At 35.7% G+C, this 14,331-nt stretch overlaps 2 protein-coding genes across 3 annotated transcripts in view; one reads left to right on the top strand and one right to left on the bottom strand.

The window, feature by feature from the left end:
• Nucleotides 1-3,702: 3,702 nt before the first annotated feature.
• On the top strand, nt 3,703-8,963 carry nprl2 (NPR2 like, GATOR1 complex subunit). Of its 2 annotated transcripts, XM_016520057.1 has the most exons (11): nt 3,703-3,844; nt 4,025-4,116; nt 4,626-4,794; nt 4,880-4,988; nt 5,077-5,213; nt 5,747-5,844; nt 7,598-7,634; nt 7,715-7,808; nt 7,911-8,025; nt 8,271-8,413; nt 8,511-8,963. In XM_016520057.1, the coding sequence occupies exons 1-11, from the start codon at nt 3,767-3,769 to the stop codon at nt 8,576-8,578; spliced, it is 1,140 nt and encodes a 379-aa protein (XP_016375543.1). In that variant the 5' UTR covers nt 3,703-3,766; the 3' UTR covers nt 8,579-8,963. The 2 variants fall into 2 exon arrangements, with proteins under 2 accessions (XP_016375543.1, XP_016375544.1); XM_016520058.1 differs by lacking the exon at nt 3,703-3,844 and having other exon boundaries at nt 4,065-4,114.
• Nucleotides 8,962-14,331, bottom strand: part of LOC107714251 (cytochrome b-c1 complex subunit 1, mitochondrial-like) — a 14,416-nt gene continuing 9,046 nt past the window's right edge. Inside the window, exons 9-13 of the mRNA XM_016520056.1 lie at nt 13,424-13,584; nt 13,241-13,326; nt 12,266-12,354; nt 10,902-10,977; nt 8,962-9,884 (exon numbers count right to left, since the gene is read on the bottom strand). Of these exons, the coding sequence (XP_016375542.1) occupies nt 9,820-9,884; nt 10,902-10,977; nt 12,266-12,354; nt 13,241-13,326; nt 13,424-13,584 (477 nt within the window). The 3' untranslated portion in view covers nt 8,962-9,819. The remainder of the gene's footprint in view (nt 9,885-10,901; nt 10,978-12,265; nt 12,355-13,240; nt 13,327-13,423; nt 13,585-14,331) is intronic.

Genomic DNA, 14,331 nt, shown 5'->3' with positions numbered 1-14,331 from the left:
TTGCATAAAGGTTCCACATGCCACAAAGCACATTTTGTTCATGTAAAAGGAACAGGGAAGTGCTAATGCAGATCATTTGCATACAAATGTGATATTATCTACAGGTCAGGTTACATGGGACTATTTAAACCCCCTTAAATCAACGAGGCAACCCAGCAGGCAAGTTTGCATTTTATGCATGTGATAGCTACATAGTGATTCACATATGTATAAAATTTGCATTGGAAAGTGCATTTGTATTGTCTGTATGCAAATGTGTTGTGTATTTATGTGTATGCTTGTGTGTTGTTAAACACAGTCTTGACCATGCATACTTTTACTGGTGTGTGCAATTTGTTAACTCCAAGAGCCAAGTTAACCCCTTAACTGTCACCTGTGGGACGCTTGGCGCTCTTTTTTGTTGTTGTCCTTTTTCTCTATCAAACCTTTTAGTAATCATCATAAAGTATATAGCATTTGAAAGCTTAGAAGCCCAAGATTCATCCTGTGAAACCCATTTTGAAATCGGACATTGCGTTACCATAGAAATGGTACTTTAAAATCTTTTGGCGGTCTCCTCCCCCTTAGTGGGCAGTGTCAAGTGTCATATTACAAAATGCATTACGGTCTTTTAGAATCAAACCTTTTTATAATCCCATCATCACATTCAATGGCACTGTTTCAGAAATAACAGATTGTAAACTTTACATATTATAAACAAGTCCCTAAATATACATTCTAAGCTGTCGTCTATTGCATATAAGCATGAATGCACATAATAATGTTTTCATATGCCGTAAAACATACTAATTTCACGTTAGATATTTCATATAGACCTTAATGGGATAGTTTAACCAAAAATTTAACCATTTACTTTAAAACCCCTTAACTGTCACCGTCCCACCTGTGGGACGCTTGGCACTCTTTTTTTTGTTGTCCTTTTTCTCTATCAAATGTTTTAGTAATCATCACAAATGATATATCATTTGAAAGCTTAGAAGCCCAAGATTCATCCTGTGAAAACCATTTTGAAATCGGACATTGCGTTACCATAGAAATGGTACTTTAAAATCTTTTGGCGGTCTCCTCCCCCTTAGTGGGCAGTGCCAAGTGTCATATTACAAAATGCATTACGGTCTTTTAGAATCAAACCTTTTTATAATAATTTATTTTCAGATAGAAGTAATATTGACAGAGAAATCTAGACATTTGTGACAGAAAAATTCATGAAAAAAATTTAATGGAGTTTGGATGGCACCCGGTGGCTGTTTGTGGTATGACGTCCTAAATAAAATGTCACAGGAACCTCAGTTTTTTTCATATCAACTTCAAATTTGGAACATAACTTATTTAGACATAAGGCTTTAATTTTATACCAATTTTAGAGTAAAACCTGTTATGTAACATATTTATAATAAATAAAATAAAATTAATATTGTGCATTTTATTTACAGTACATTTAAACTTCTATAACTTTTTGATACTTTAATTTTTTGGAAAAAAAATCTAATTTTGCAATAATCTGCTGATTTTCTTCTTTAAAAAGAGACCAACCTTAGGTCTGTATTCCAAAGTGTTAATAAATTACAACAATTTAAGTTTGGATAGTGCACTTTCATGCCTATTTTAAAAAATGGGGGGTGACAGTTTAAGGGGTTAAACTGGGCTGCATTTCCCAAAAGCATTGTAAGCCTATGAAAATCATAGAAATTATCATCCATAGAATTTATTGTATCTTTACTTAAGTTAGGTTATAGCATCCTATGCTGAATTCAGAATTGCATACTAAGATAAATCATGATGCTATTTCTGCTATAACTTTATATTGAATAATAGTAATAGTTGAAATAATAATAGTGAAATAATAATAAGAGTAGAATGCCAGTGCTATTCTGAGCTCAGCTGACACATGCAGTCACTGAATAAATTCAGAATTGCCCACTAATATCAGCACCCTTGGTGTTTTGTAAAAACAACAAGATACTCGCGACATGCTGTATTGTGAAAAGAGGGTGCTTCTTGTGATTTTGCGTGGTTTGTGTGGTGGTTAACACTGCCACCAGCACACCAGCAATGGCTTTTATGTCCCACAGAAGAAAGAAACAAGTTTACAAGTTTACAATAACTTGAGTAAATGATTGAGTAAATTTTCATTTCAGCTATTCCTTGGAATCTGCTTTGGAGATTTAGATTAAACCTAGCTGGTTTAAAAAATATTTAATCAGCCATATGGAGGACAGAGGGTACGTCACACCATCCAGACTTTATAGAAAATGTCACTTTATTGACAATTTAATCCAGCAAAATAGAAATATCTTTTAAATAACATTTAACTGATAAACATGTCTTATACACCCTCACTAGGACAACAATCACAAGTGAAACTCCCAGCGCTGCAATGCGCTCTAGTGGTTACTTCACCCCAAACTGCATAATCCCCCTAAATGAAAGCTGTGATCACACACAAATCATTGCAAAAAGTGGAAACAAATCAGCATTCCCCCATGCAGCTCGGCATGTACAAAATAATGTTTACACTAAAATTCAAGAACTATAACATTTGTTCATACACACACACACTCAAAGACAAAAAGAATTAAAATATAAAACACTTCCACCTCCATGAAACAAGACCCTACCCTGGGGTCTTGGGAAAGAAGACAGCCTTGCCAGGTCTGTGTCTACAATAAACATCCTTCTCCAAAATGACGGTATATAGGCAGAGACAAAGGGGCCAAAGGGACAGAAAGAACACCCTCTCAAACTATTTAAATTAAACTCCTTAAGGCGTGTATGTGCAAAAGTTTTTGCTGTTTCTGGAAACCTGTTTACTTTGACCTCATATCTGGTGTTAATGCATTTATGTTTTTAATGTTTTGTAGCCTGGAATATTTTTATACTATATAGAGAGAGATACGATACATTGTATATCTCTGTGTTATGCAAATTATCTTGGTTCTTGTATCTTGCTTTACGATTATTTTAAAATAAAAAATAAATTTAAAAAAATACAAAATTGTGATAGGCTATGTTCAGACTCATCATCAGTCATAGTAAGCTTAAGCTCTTTCCTACTGAACAGTCGACAAGACATATTATTTGAAGTCAATCTGTTACAAGAATAATAAACCAGGGAGGCCAGGTTGAATTCTTGCAGGTCCTAGTGCATGTAGGAGTAAAGGGAAATGAGAGGGCGAATGAGGTGGCAAAAAAAAAAAAAAGCGTTAAAGAGAGCAAATGTAGAAATGCAAATAAGAATTAGTAAAGCAGAGATGAAATGCATAATCTGGGGCGGAAATCAACCAAATGTGACAAGAAAGGTGTGATGGAGAGGGGAAGGGGAGACATTTATATCATAAAAGAGTATCAAATGGAAACAGAAGAGGAAGTAGTGTTGATATTAGTCATTAAGAATGGTGAGGGAACATCAGACAGGCTTGCTTGTGTGAGAACTGTCAGAAAGAGAAGTCAGTGGAACATGTAATTTAGAATAGCAGCAAATATGAAATACAGAGGGATATAATGAAAAATAATCTGAACAAATTAGGGGTACAGGAGATCACTTTAAAAGCAGCCCTGGAGATCAATACGAGAGCACAGGTCAGAGAACTGGGCTCTTCTATGGTTTATATAAAAGTATGATCCACACTCCTGAGCAGAAGGTGGCGGCAATGCACCAATAAGCTAGATGCCAACGGCCGTTAAAAAAGGAGGAGGAGAAGAAGAAGAAGAAAAAAAAGAAGAAGAAGAATTATATAGATCAACATTAACGAGCTCTCTACTGAATATGGGGTCATACAGACGAATAGATTGTATATTTTTTAGTGAATTTCATCCAACTTTAGGACCAAAGATCACATATCAGGTAACGTCATAGAAAATATTTTGGGAGCAAGAGAATAAATGCAGTATGTTTGACCATAGATATGAAGTGGTATTGGTAAGAAAAGTCCGTTAGGGATGCATGCAAACTAACGTTAATGTTTATATGGTTATACATACATACAGTTATATTCGTCATGAATTTTTTTATGTTTGATCGAAGGTTCCTGAAGAATATATTTCGAGGGAACTTTTTGATACAGTGCAGGTGTACATCATCACCAAACCTGAACTGCAGAACAAGCTCATAACGGTGTACGTACTGGACTTTTTCCTCATCTTATTGCTGCATTGTCGTATTTGTATTTGCACTATAGTTATACAAATTATAGGCTTATACATCTGCGTTCAAAAATGCTTCCTTGTATGTATAGGCCTACACACTCACACATTCGTACAAATATATTGACATTTACAATACATACATGCATACATTTAAAAATCTTCATATCAAAGCAATACAAACCAAAATGAAAACACATTGAAATGGCAGTCATCCCAATATTCTCCAACTGAAGTCATATAAATTCTTATTTGGTTCTTGATTTGGAATGGTATAGAAACAGTTACATAGATTTCAGTCTTTCAATATATATATATTTTTTAACTTAAGTGATTAAATGGCTTTAGCTGCACCCATTGTAGATTTTTTTTCCCTTTATTACTTCTTGGTTTGCATCTGTGATTTTTACAATTTGGTGTAAATAGACCTTTAGAGTTATTAATAATGACACTGTTGTGTTTTATCTGTGTAACTGATTAAGGACTGCCATGGAGAAGAAACTAATAGGTTGTCCAGTGTGCATTGAGCATAAGAAGTACAGCCGGAATGCCTTGCTCTTCAATTTGGGTTTAGTCTGTGATGCCAGGACAAAAACATGTGCTTTAGAACCTATTGTCAAAAAACTGTCTGGCTACCTCACAACTCTGGAGGTAAACGTTCATTTGATAAGTATTCATGTTATGTTATCTTAAAAATTGGCACTTATTAACTGTTTCATTAAATTTCTTTGATTAGCTTGAGAGTGGATTCATTTCAAATGAGGAGAGTAAACAGAAGCTGTTGCCTATCCTGTCCACACTTCTGGAGGAACTTAATGTTACAGGAGCCTGCACCCTACCTATTGGTTATATATGCATTTTCTATCTCTCTGTTTCCCCCATCAGTGTATGTCATTGTTTTTATAATCACCCTTTCTCGCTCTTTCATGACAGATGACTCGAACACCATCCACTTGAAGTTAATTGAACAAAGGAAAGATCCTCTGGTGGTTCAGGAGTATGATGTACCAGTATTTACCAAGAATAAAGACCACTTTATAAAATCACAATGGGATCTCACCACACAGCAGGTCTCCAAAAAATGTTTCCCACCGTTTACTTTTACTGTCTTAAATTGATTTTATTTGTCTTTTTTATTATCAGATTTAAAAAAAATAAAATAAATAAATAAACCCCTGCAGTTAGTAAGTCCAAAAAACGGAGGGGGAAAAAAACACAATGAAAAAAATGTACCTATTGTTTGAAATAGTTTTATTCAACTGGGAGCAATTTACACACTGTGACACGACACAGCACGTTTTACCACAGTGTGACTGAAATGAGACGAGCTGAACAGTTTATAACACTCTAATTGTAAAGAATTTAGAAGCAAATGTTGTCCTTATGTAAATAAGATTTTGCGACAATTACGTTTGTAAAGCTTATTACCATCTTCTGTTAACCATTGTTTTTCTGATGTTGCATTGATATGCCACTTACGCTTGTAGTTGAAACAGGTATAATGTGATTTTATTTGACATACTGCCTTCAAACATTAATTATGTTACCAGTAATTTTGCATTTATATTATTTTTCTTGAATATTTTAATTACTTTTTTTGCAGATCTTACCCTTTGTAGATGGGTATCGACACATTCAAAAAATCTCAGCTGAGGCCGATGTTGAGCTTAATTTGGTGCGGATTGCTGTTCAGAATTTATTGTAAGTATGTTCCTATTTTGAGCTGCTGCATTAATCTAAATAATTTATTAAAAGGAATATTCTGTGTTAAATACAGCTTAACCCTCTACCTCATTGGTTCTTCAGCACCCAGTTTTTATTCTGAAAAATGTATAATACTGCACAAGTAAACAAAAAGTCTTTAAAGCCACAATGAAATGGAAATAGTGACGGATCTTATATTGTTTATTGTAACTTGTATGCAACTTGGTAGGGACTTGGTTCTATGCATTGGTTTTTGACTGGATTTTGAGATGTGGGCGTTGCACTCTAAAGCAGAGGCAGATGAACGTGCAGGGTTTAAGTGGACTAAATAGTTGGCGAAATCCTGCATTCATTATCCGTCTGTAGTTTTCACTGGAAGTTGGAACATTTTGATTAAACATTACAAGGTCATTAAAAAATATATATAACATATGCATGGTTGAACTGTTCACAATCTGAATTCACATGTTCACATATGAGGCCTATATCATGAAGCCGGTTTAGCTGGCTAGCCAGGTAAGTTTCAGTTTAGTTTGTGCCTGGGTTTTAGGCACCATGAAAGTGGCTCTGTTCTTAGTGGTGTTCATTGCCATAGTAACTTACGCTCTATGGCTAAACTGCTCTGGTGCAGGTTATGTTCTGTTCTTTGCAAAACAAAATTTGACCAGTCAGCTGTGAGCAAAGTGATAAAGTAATTAAATAAAGTCACTCCCCAGTTTCTCTTGCTCTTAAATTCTTCATAATTTTCAATCTCGTAATCTTTGGCAGAGGAGAGTGACTCTCTTGTGAAAAGTAAATTGCAGTTTGTGTGTTTCAAGGCATATGATTGGCTGTTTGCTAATCATATGCCTTGATGTGCATGCTAATGTGCATGCTCTCCGTGAACTCAGTATCAAAGCCTGAGTTGACAGAAGGTTGATGATCAGTGTCATGGTACGAACAAAGCCTGAGTGGATTGGTTTGGTTTTGTCAACTCAAAACTAATCCTGTAACTCTAAACTCAACTACCATCATGGTACAGTGCCCCGATATTCTTATTATTATGGGAAATAGCAACCCTTGCAGCTCTACATTTGGAGAAAAGTCTAATGGTCAACAAGTGCCTTGATAACCAATCATATAATTGAAATGCATGACAGTTAGTTAGTCACAGCTGTGTCTCATTTTGAAGGCTGCACCATCTAGATGTAGCATTTGTCGGCCACATAAGTTATCAAGGCTGTCTCATTATAGAAAAGCAACCATCACATTCCATAGTAATGAATGAGACCCAGCTACTGTTTGCAGATATTATACAGTGCCATAAACTTAATTCTACCCGTTGCAAAATTGTCTGCAATTTCTCTTACAGAACAGCAACTTTTCGTTGTGAACTCCAAAACGAATGTCTAATGACAGACATGATAAAGATTAGATAACAGGCTGTGTGTACAGAATGTGTACACTACAACATGCCATAGATGCTAGATGACAGCTCAAGTTGTATGTAACCCACAATGTTATTGTTATTTTGATATACCTCCTGCTTCTGGCATAAGGTCTCAATCTCTTAATTGTTGACAAAAATGTATAGATACTATGATGAATTTATCAAAATCTAGCACCTTATTAAAATTTAAATAATGAAATGTTCTAAAACCATAAAAAGATCATTACAATAGTTACAATGATGCAGAAAGTACACATTTCATACATGTAATAGCAGCAAAGTGACAAGTCATGGACTGAACAATGCTATTACGTTTCACAGGTATTATGAAGTGGTAACTCTGGTATCCATATTCCAGGTAAGTTTTCTGTTGTTGTAGTTTCTTCAGAATTTTATTATACTTTTTCTTAAATTGCTTTTGGTTTTCATATTCTACAGTACTCAAATGTTTACTGCACAACACCTAAAGTACAAAACTTAATAGATAAGAAGTGCCTTCAGGAAGAGTGTATCCACTATGTCAGTAAGCTAGGTAAGCAAGTTCAGCAATTCCAAATGCATGTTTTTTTTCTGCAACATGTATGTATATGAGTGTGAATAGATATAGAAGACATTTTACTGTGTATTTCACCAGGCCAAAGGACAAATCTCAGGGACGTATTCCAGTTGTATTGTGGTCTGACCCCAGGTACGACTGTACGTGACCTCTGTTCCCGCTATTCTCACCAGCTACAGAGGGTGGATGAAAGGTAAGGCCATTTGAATTTGATTGTTGTTCACACTTAAATTCCCACAATTGACATGCCATTTGTAAGACATGTCAATTGTTTGTGTGTGTGTGTGTTTAAACTACAGGACAATACTGTAAAGATTAAAAAGAATGCTTTTGTGTCCTGTTGGCTTATTTGGCTATTGGTTAAGTACTAGTGTGATCTGTAAGAAGATAAATATTCTATGTAAAATTATTCTACTTTTATCTTTTGTGTTGCTTTAGGAAGTTGATTCAGTTTGGCTTGATGAAAGGTCTGATTCGGCGCCTGCAGAAGTATCCAGTCAAGGTTGTTAGAGATGAGAGGAGTCGTCCACCTAGACTTTATACTGGCTGCCATAGTTATGATGAAATCTGTTGCAAAACTGGTATTATGTATACATATTATGTATATTTTTCACAAGAATATTCCTTGATTTTAACCATTTTAAAGAAAGTGACATTATTCCTTGCCTGTTTTTTCAGGAATGAGTTATAAGGAGTTGGATGAGCGTTTGGAGAATGACCCTAACATTGTTGTTTGCTGGAAATAATGTTGCAGAGTCAGAATTATAACTACAGACTATTTCAGTTAAAGAAATCATTTGTAACTTGAGAGAAACAGATCTGGTCCTGGTTCTTTGGCAGTCTCAGACTTTTTGTCCTGTACCTTTATTTATTGTAAATCAATTGCCCTTTATGTATATTTGAAACCATTATAGGTCAAAATATGAACACAGAAATTGAAGAAAAAAATAAAAAATATTGCAATGATTTAAGATGCATAAATGCAAAAATGACTGTTTCTACATGAAAAACTAGGTCACTGGTTTTTAAATAATTTATGGTTTATTATATGGCTGGGTATAGTGAGGTCTAATTCTATAGTATGTTTTACCACAGTTAAAAACATGCTTCAACAAAACAAGTTTCTTACTCTGAGGAAAAAACTGGAAAACATAGACAAGATGACCCTATTGATCTAAAATGCATGACTTTTAAAGTTCCTTGTGCATTTACTGTTAAATTAGGCTTAGAACAAAAATAAATTACAAACTGTCAAAAGTTTTTGCTTTTCTGATCATGTGTAAACTGGTTGCACAATATTTGATTACATCATTCCAGTCACATCAGTTGCATCAAATATGACTGTCCAAAGACAATAAAAATATATGGACATGGCAGAGTTTGCACAATAGTCTTCTGATTTTTTTTTTTTTACAGTCAGTCCCTTTTCCAAAATAGGTACATATTCCCAGAACACTCACCAACATGAACATTAAAATGTATAAACTGCTTATTTTGATAATGGCAAGAAGAGGAAATATCTTAACATAGCTGTCATTTTAACTTGTCAAATTTAACTTAAATCATTTATTCTTTAACTATTCCTTTAAAATACCTTCCTATTATCTTCTTAACCCACAGTTCACTGCCTGTTTATTGGAGACACTGAAAGGGTTTATTTTCTCTGAAGCAACCAAAACAAATCAAATAAAAACTGGATGTGACAGGGTTTTATTTGAAGTCGGAATGAGAGCTATTGCTATATACAAAATGGACAGAAACAAAACATCACATATATTCATAAATAGCTCTGTGCCATGTCTGACATTCTAGGTGTAAATGTACCAAATTCTCCTCTCTCTCTCCATCTCAGCTTGGAAAAAGATGGCTAAGATAACAAGTGGGCAAATATGCTAATCATAAGATAAGATAAGGGTACGAAAATGATGAGGACAAAAGTTGCAAAGAGAGACATCACATCAGTGAGGGCTGACAGCCCAAGGAACATTTAAAATCGGAGCCAGTACATAGCACTTCTCATTCTGTTATAATCTGGCACCTGCTCTATTGGACCTGCATAAAGAAAGAAACAATTGCAAGGTTACATAAATTCAGTTGTTAATACCAGTGAAATTTCATAATTCTTAATACCAATTTCAATACCACAGCATTGGGATAAATCTAGCAATTTCCTTCCATTAAAGTCTGTTAGCAGAATTAATTATTGTACCAAATGTCTCCATAAATAAGCTGCAGCTAGATCCAGAAAATATAACCATATTAGGTATGTTAATGATTAATCCCTGATCCACAGATGGGCTTAATTTGCTCATCTGCAATTAATTTCAGAACAAAAAACAGTTAAGTAATCATGAGAGCAGATGGTAAAAACACTACCTATACAGAGTCATCCGAAGCTAAAGTGAGCACTACAGCTTGAGCACTGTATGACACTTTCCCCCAATTCCACAGGCTGTTTTAACCGAAAGAAACTTGCACTGACATATCTTAAATGTTAGTGTTATTGATTTGTCTCAAGATGCTCACCAGTAATGTTTTTTTTTTCTAAGGTACATTTATAAAAGATACTTAAATGTCCTAATTGAACTGTGGCCTAATCCTGGCTTAACCCAAGTCTTTATGTTTGTCAAACATGCACCCTTGGCTTTTAAAAGTGTGTTCTCAACATTATTTTTTTTACGTGACATGTGGCCAAGTATGACCCATACTCGGAATTAGTGCTCTGCATTTAACCCATCCAAAGTGCACACACACAGCAGTGAACGCTATTGAAGGTGGGAGAGAGCGCTGTACATCCCCCCCCCCCACCAACACCCCCTGCCGGTACGAGACCCGAACCCGCAACCTTTGGGTTATGAGTCCGACTCTCTAACCATTAGGCCACGACTTCCCCGGTCATGACTTCCACGACTTCCCCAGTCATATCATAATCACTACACTGGTTACTAGTTAAATTCCTTAATTATGTGTCATGCTAATATAAAAGAGAATTCCACTAAATATTTATTCACTCCAACACAAAATAATAAACACAAAGTGCATATTAAATATAAAAATAAACTGACTCACCAACTGCAGACACAGCTGGGCATTTGTCATAGATGTATTTAGAGCAGACATCCCGGACAATCTTGGGAGTCACAGCCTAGTAAGAAACAAACAAGCAAATAGGTATTCTTAAATGATGCGATTTCAATTTTTCCTTTCTCTTTGGAGTGTTACAAGCTCTTGGTGCATAAAGAAGATCTGTAAAGTTGCAAAGACTAAAGTCTCAAATCCAAAGAGATATTCTTTATAAAAGTTAAGAGTCAGCCACGCCTACCTAAAACGGCTCGTTCTCACACGCCCCCACATATCTACGTCACGATCTGGGAAGATTTGCATAACGCCGCCCAAATGTTCACGCAAAGAAAGAAGGCGTAACTTTTATTCTCGCTGTAGTTTTGTTGTTTCCGCCGCCATGTCGTAAAGACGCTGTGTGCTTCGTTGTGAAAGTGAAACTACTTTGTTTGGTCTTCCAAAAGAGGACGATATCTGCTTCGTCATGCCTGGAGCTGATCCGTGCTGGTTGCCGAGGAAATACTACAACTTTGCGCTGTTGATCGCCGAATCGGCTTTCACCGTGGACAAAGCGGAGACCAGCCCGGAGTCGTCACATGTCCTTCCTGACACTCCGTCGAAATCGTTCTCAAGCCCACCCGCCTCTGCTCACTCTCGGCCGCCGTGTGTGGCGCCGTGTTTCGTTGTGAAAGCGAAACTACTTAGTTAGGCCTTCCAAAAATGGACACGACTAGAAATCAGTGGTAAAGTTGTATTTACAACACTGTTCCAGAACACTTCAACCCAAATATTCAGATGTGTGCAGCACATTTTATGGAGGACTGTTTACTGATCCTGGGAGAGTAACGTTAGACTAAAATGCCAGCAGTTCTGACTCACGTAAGTACGTTTTCATTTAAAGAATTTGCCACTGATGATTCAAACACGAATTTATTATGTCCCCACTGGATGCAACGAATGCCTCGTTTATAATGGGTTTTCATGTTTTTGAATCATCGCTCCGGCCGGACAGGGCATCACAATATGGTGAGGGGCGTAACATTTCCGTCTCACGCTTGAGGTATTCGGCCAATCACAACGCACTGGATAGCTGGCCAATCACAGCACACCTTGCTTTTTCAGACCGATGAGCTTTGTAAAAATCGACGCGTTTCAGAAAGGCGGGGCATAGAGCAGAAAAAATATTGTACAGTATGTGGAAAATAATGTGTTTTTTTTTTTTACCTTAAACCGCATAAACACATTTCATTACACTAAATACACAAAATATGTTCTTTTTAGCAGCATCGTATGACCCCTTTAAAATAAAACTAAATGCCATCTCAAACAGTGGTCACTCAGCCACTGTGGGTTTGCTAACATGGACAACTTACCTCAATTCTGGCATCCCACTCTGCCAATGGGATGCGGCGACCATAATTTAGTATGTGCCTGCCAATGTCATCACAAACAGGTGTAGTTCCTGAGGACAGAAAGAAGAAACATGTTATAGAGTTAGAGTGTGTGTGTGTGTGTGTGTGTGTGTGTGTGTGTGTGTGTGTGTGTGTGTGTGTGTGTATATAGAAGCAGTCAATTTGGTCTGAGAGGTATTAAAGTCAATATTACAGCAAAAACATGTCTTACTGTCACTATAGTTTAAAGTAGAGGTGCATAAAATATTTGCAGCTGTCTGATGTACTATAGCACAACACCAGATACAATTAAGTGATGATCATAATCATATATTTTTCTCCAATATCTGCAAACATTGGTTGGTATGTAACCAAAAAAGGCGGCGCATTTAGCAAAGGTAAGCCACGTTGTGCTATGATGTTGTTTTTGGGCTTGTTTTAACCACGATCATCTGCTGGAAATAAAAATATTCTGTTTTAAAGACCTTGTGTCGAGTAGTAATAAGCGATTGCTTATTTATGAAAATATTATTACTCACATCAGAGGAGCACAATTAAGTCCAAACACTATGCAGATTAGATTTTGAAAATCTTCAAAGGTCAACATGAGATGCTAACTTGTTTAAAAACATATTAAAGGTTTTTTTTTTTTTTTTTACACACAAATACTTGCTTGTAGCTTAAATGACACTAATGTGCTTGTTGAATGACTACTAGGGATGGCCCAATAACACTTTTTTTTTTATTTCCGATACAGATCTATATCTATTCCTCATATCAACTTATTCTAAGACAAAAATATAAATTGTTAACAAGGCTACTTGTTGCAGCACTATAATTAACAGTAATTCCAGTGAAAATCTGAAAAATCAATGATTCCTTTACTAGGACTAGCTTTTGATGCAAAGAGAGAAGGTATAGACTGTCCATAAGAGAAAGTATGTTTGAGTTAATTACCATTGAGCTGTCCCACTAAGCTAGCCTTCAAAGCATTCTTGGCTCGAGCCACATCACTCTCAGTCACTGTGGTGCACAAATTCATCCTATAATACAGAAACATTAAGAGGACATCACCTCAAATACAACTACAAAACATCAGATGACAATCCTATCTTCTCTGTATGTTATAGCTGAACTTACCAGGCATTCTGAGCCCAATGCATCATGTCCTCTATTTTATGTTTGTCTGTTACAAAATAAATACCCAGCAGTCCAGTGTCACTGTATGAAGAGTGGAAAGCCTGGAAACTGTGACACAGGTTCAGCTCTGCAGCCAGACGAGCCAGGCGACTGCTTAAGTGCTATACACAACATACAAGAAAAAACTTTTTTTTTTAAATTAGCATTATTTCATGGTCCTAATGCAACCACCATTTTACCTGATAAATTTCAATTTGTATCATGCTCAGCTAATTTACAAATTAAACCACTGTGTATGCATGGCAGTAACGTTTATACTAGGAATAGTAGGAAAAGATAACAATATAAGTAATAATCATAATATCAACAGTGGCTATCATAAAAACTGACATAAGCAGTTGACTTCAGATGCATTTCACTAGTCTAAAACACTAAATAAGATTGATTTTAAAACATCCTAAAGAAAACGACTAATCAATGTAGGAATGCACAATATATCAGTATGACATCAGTTATTTTTTATGGTACCAATACTTATGAAATCTACCAGTATTGGTCAATATTAGATATACATGGTGTATAATGATTTTTCCTATTTTTACCTTACCTTTGTTGTCTAAGACTCACTTAAAGTAAACCTTTAAAAACATTTTTTATTACTATACATTAGAATGTTGTGATGCCTAGGCCTGTCACGATAACAGCTTTTTGTTGTGCGATATATTGCCCCAGAAATAATTGCGATAAGCGATATTATTGTCATTTTAAAGACTGAATATATAATCATAATGTAACAGCATAATAATCCAAGAAGGCCTACACACTTCCAAATGGCAACAAACTTTAAATTTTTAAGAATATTTAAATCATGGGAATTAAGTATCAAAATATTAGATACCTTAAAAAAC

Source organism: Sinocyclocheilus rhinocerous, unplaced genomic scaffold (genome assembly GCF_001515625.1).
Source record: "Sinocyclocheilus rhinocerous isolate Xijiao unplaced genomic scaffold, SAMN03320098_v1.1 scaffold209, whole genome shotgun sequence".
Taxonomy (NCBI): Eukaryota; Metazoa; Chordata; class Actinopteri; order Cypriniformes; family Cyprinidae; genus Sinocyclocheilus; species Sinocyclocheilus rhinocerous.
This window is presented reverse-complemented; position numbering and strand designations above follow the sequence as displayed.

Excerpts from the sequence above, each read along its gene's own strand:
- nprl2 (XM_016520057.1), top strand. The coding sequence starts at position 3,767 with ATGGGGTCATACAGACGAATAGATTGTATATTTTTTAGTGAATTTCAT. Across the intron at positions 5,845-7,597 it reads ATTGCTGTTCAGAATTTATT|GTATTATGAAGTGGTAACTC; the intron begins GTAAGTATGTTC and ends TACGTTTCACAG. Across the intron at positions 8,026-8,270 it reads CTACAGAGGGTGGATGAAAG|GAAGTTGATTCAGTTTGGCT; the intron begins GTAAGGCCATTT and ends GTGTTGCTTTAG.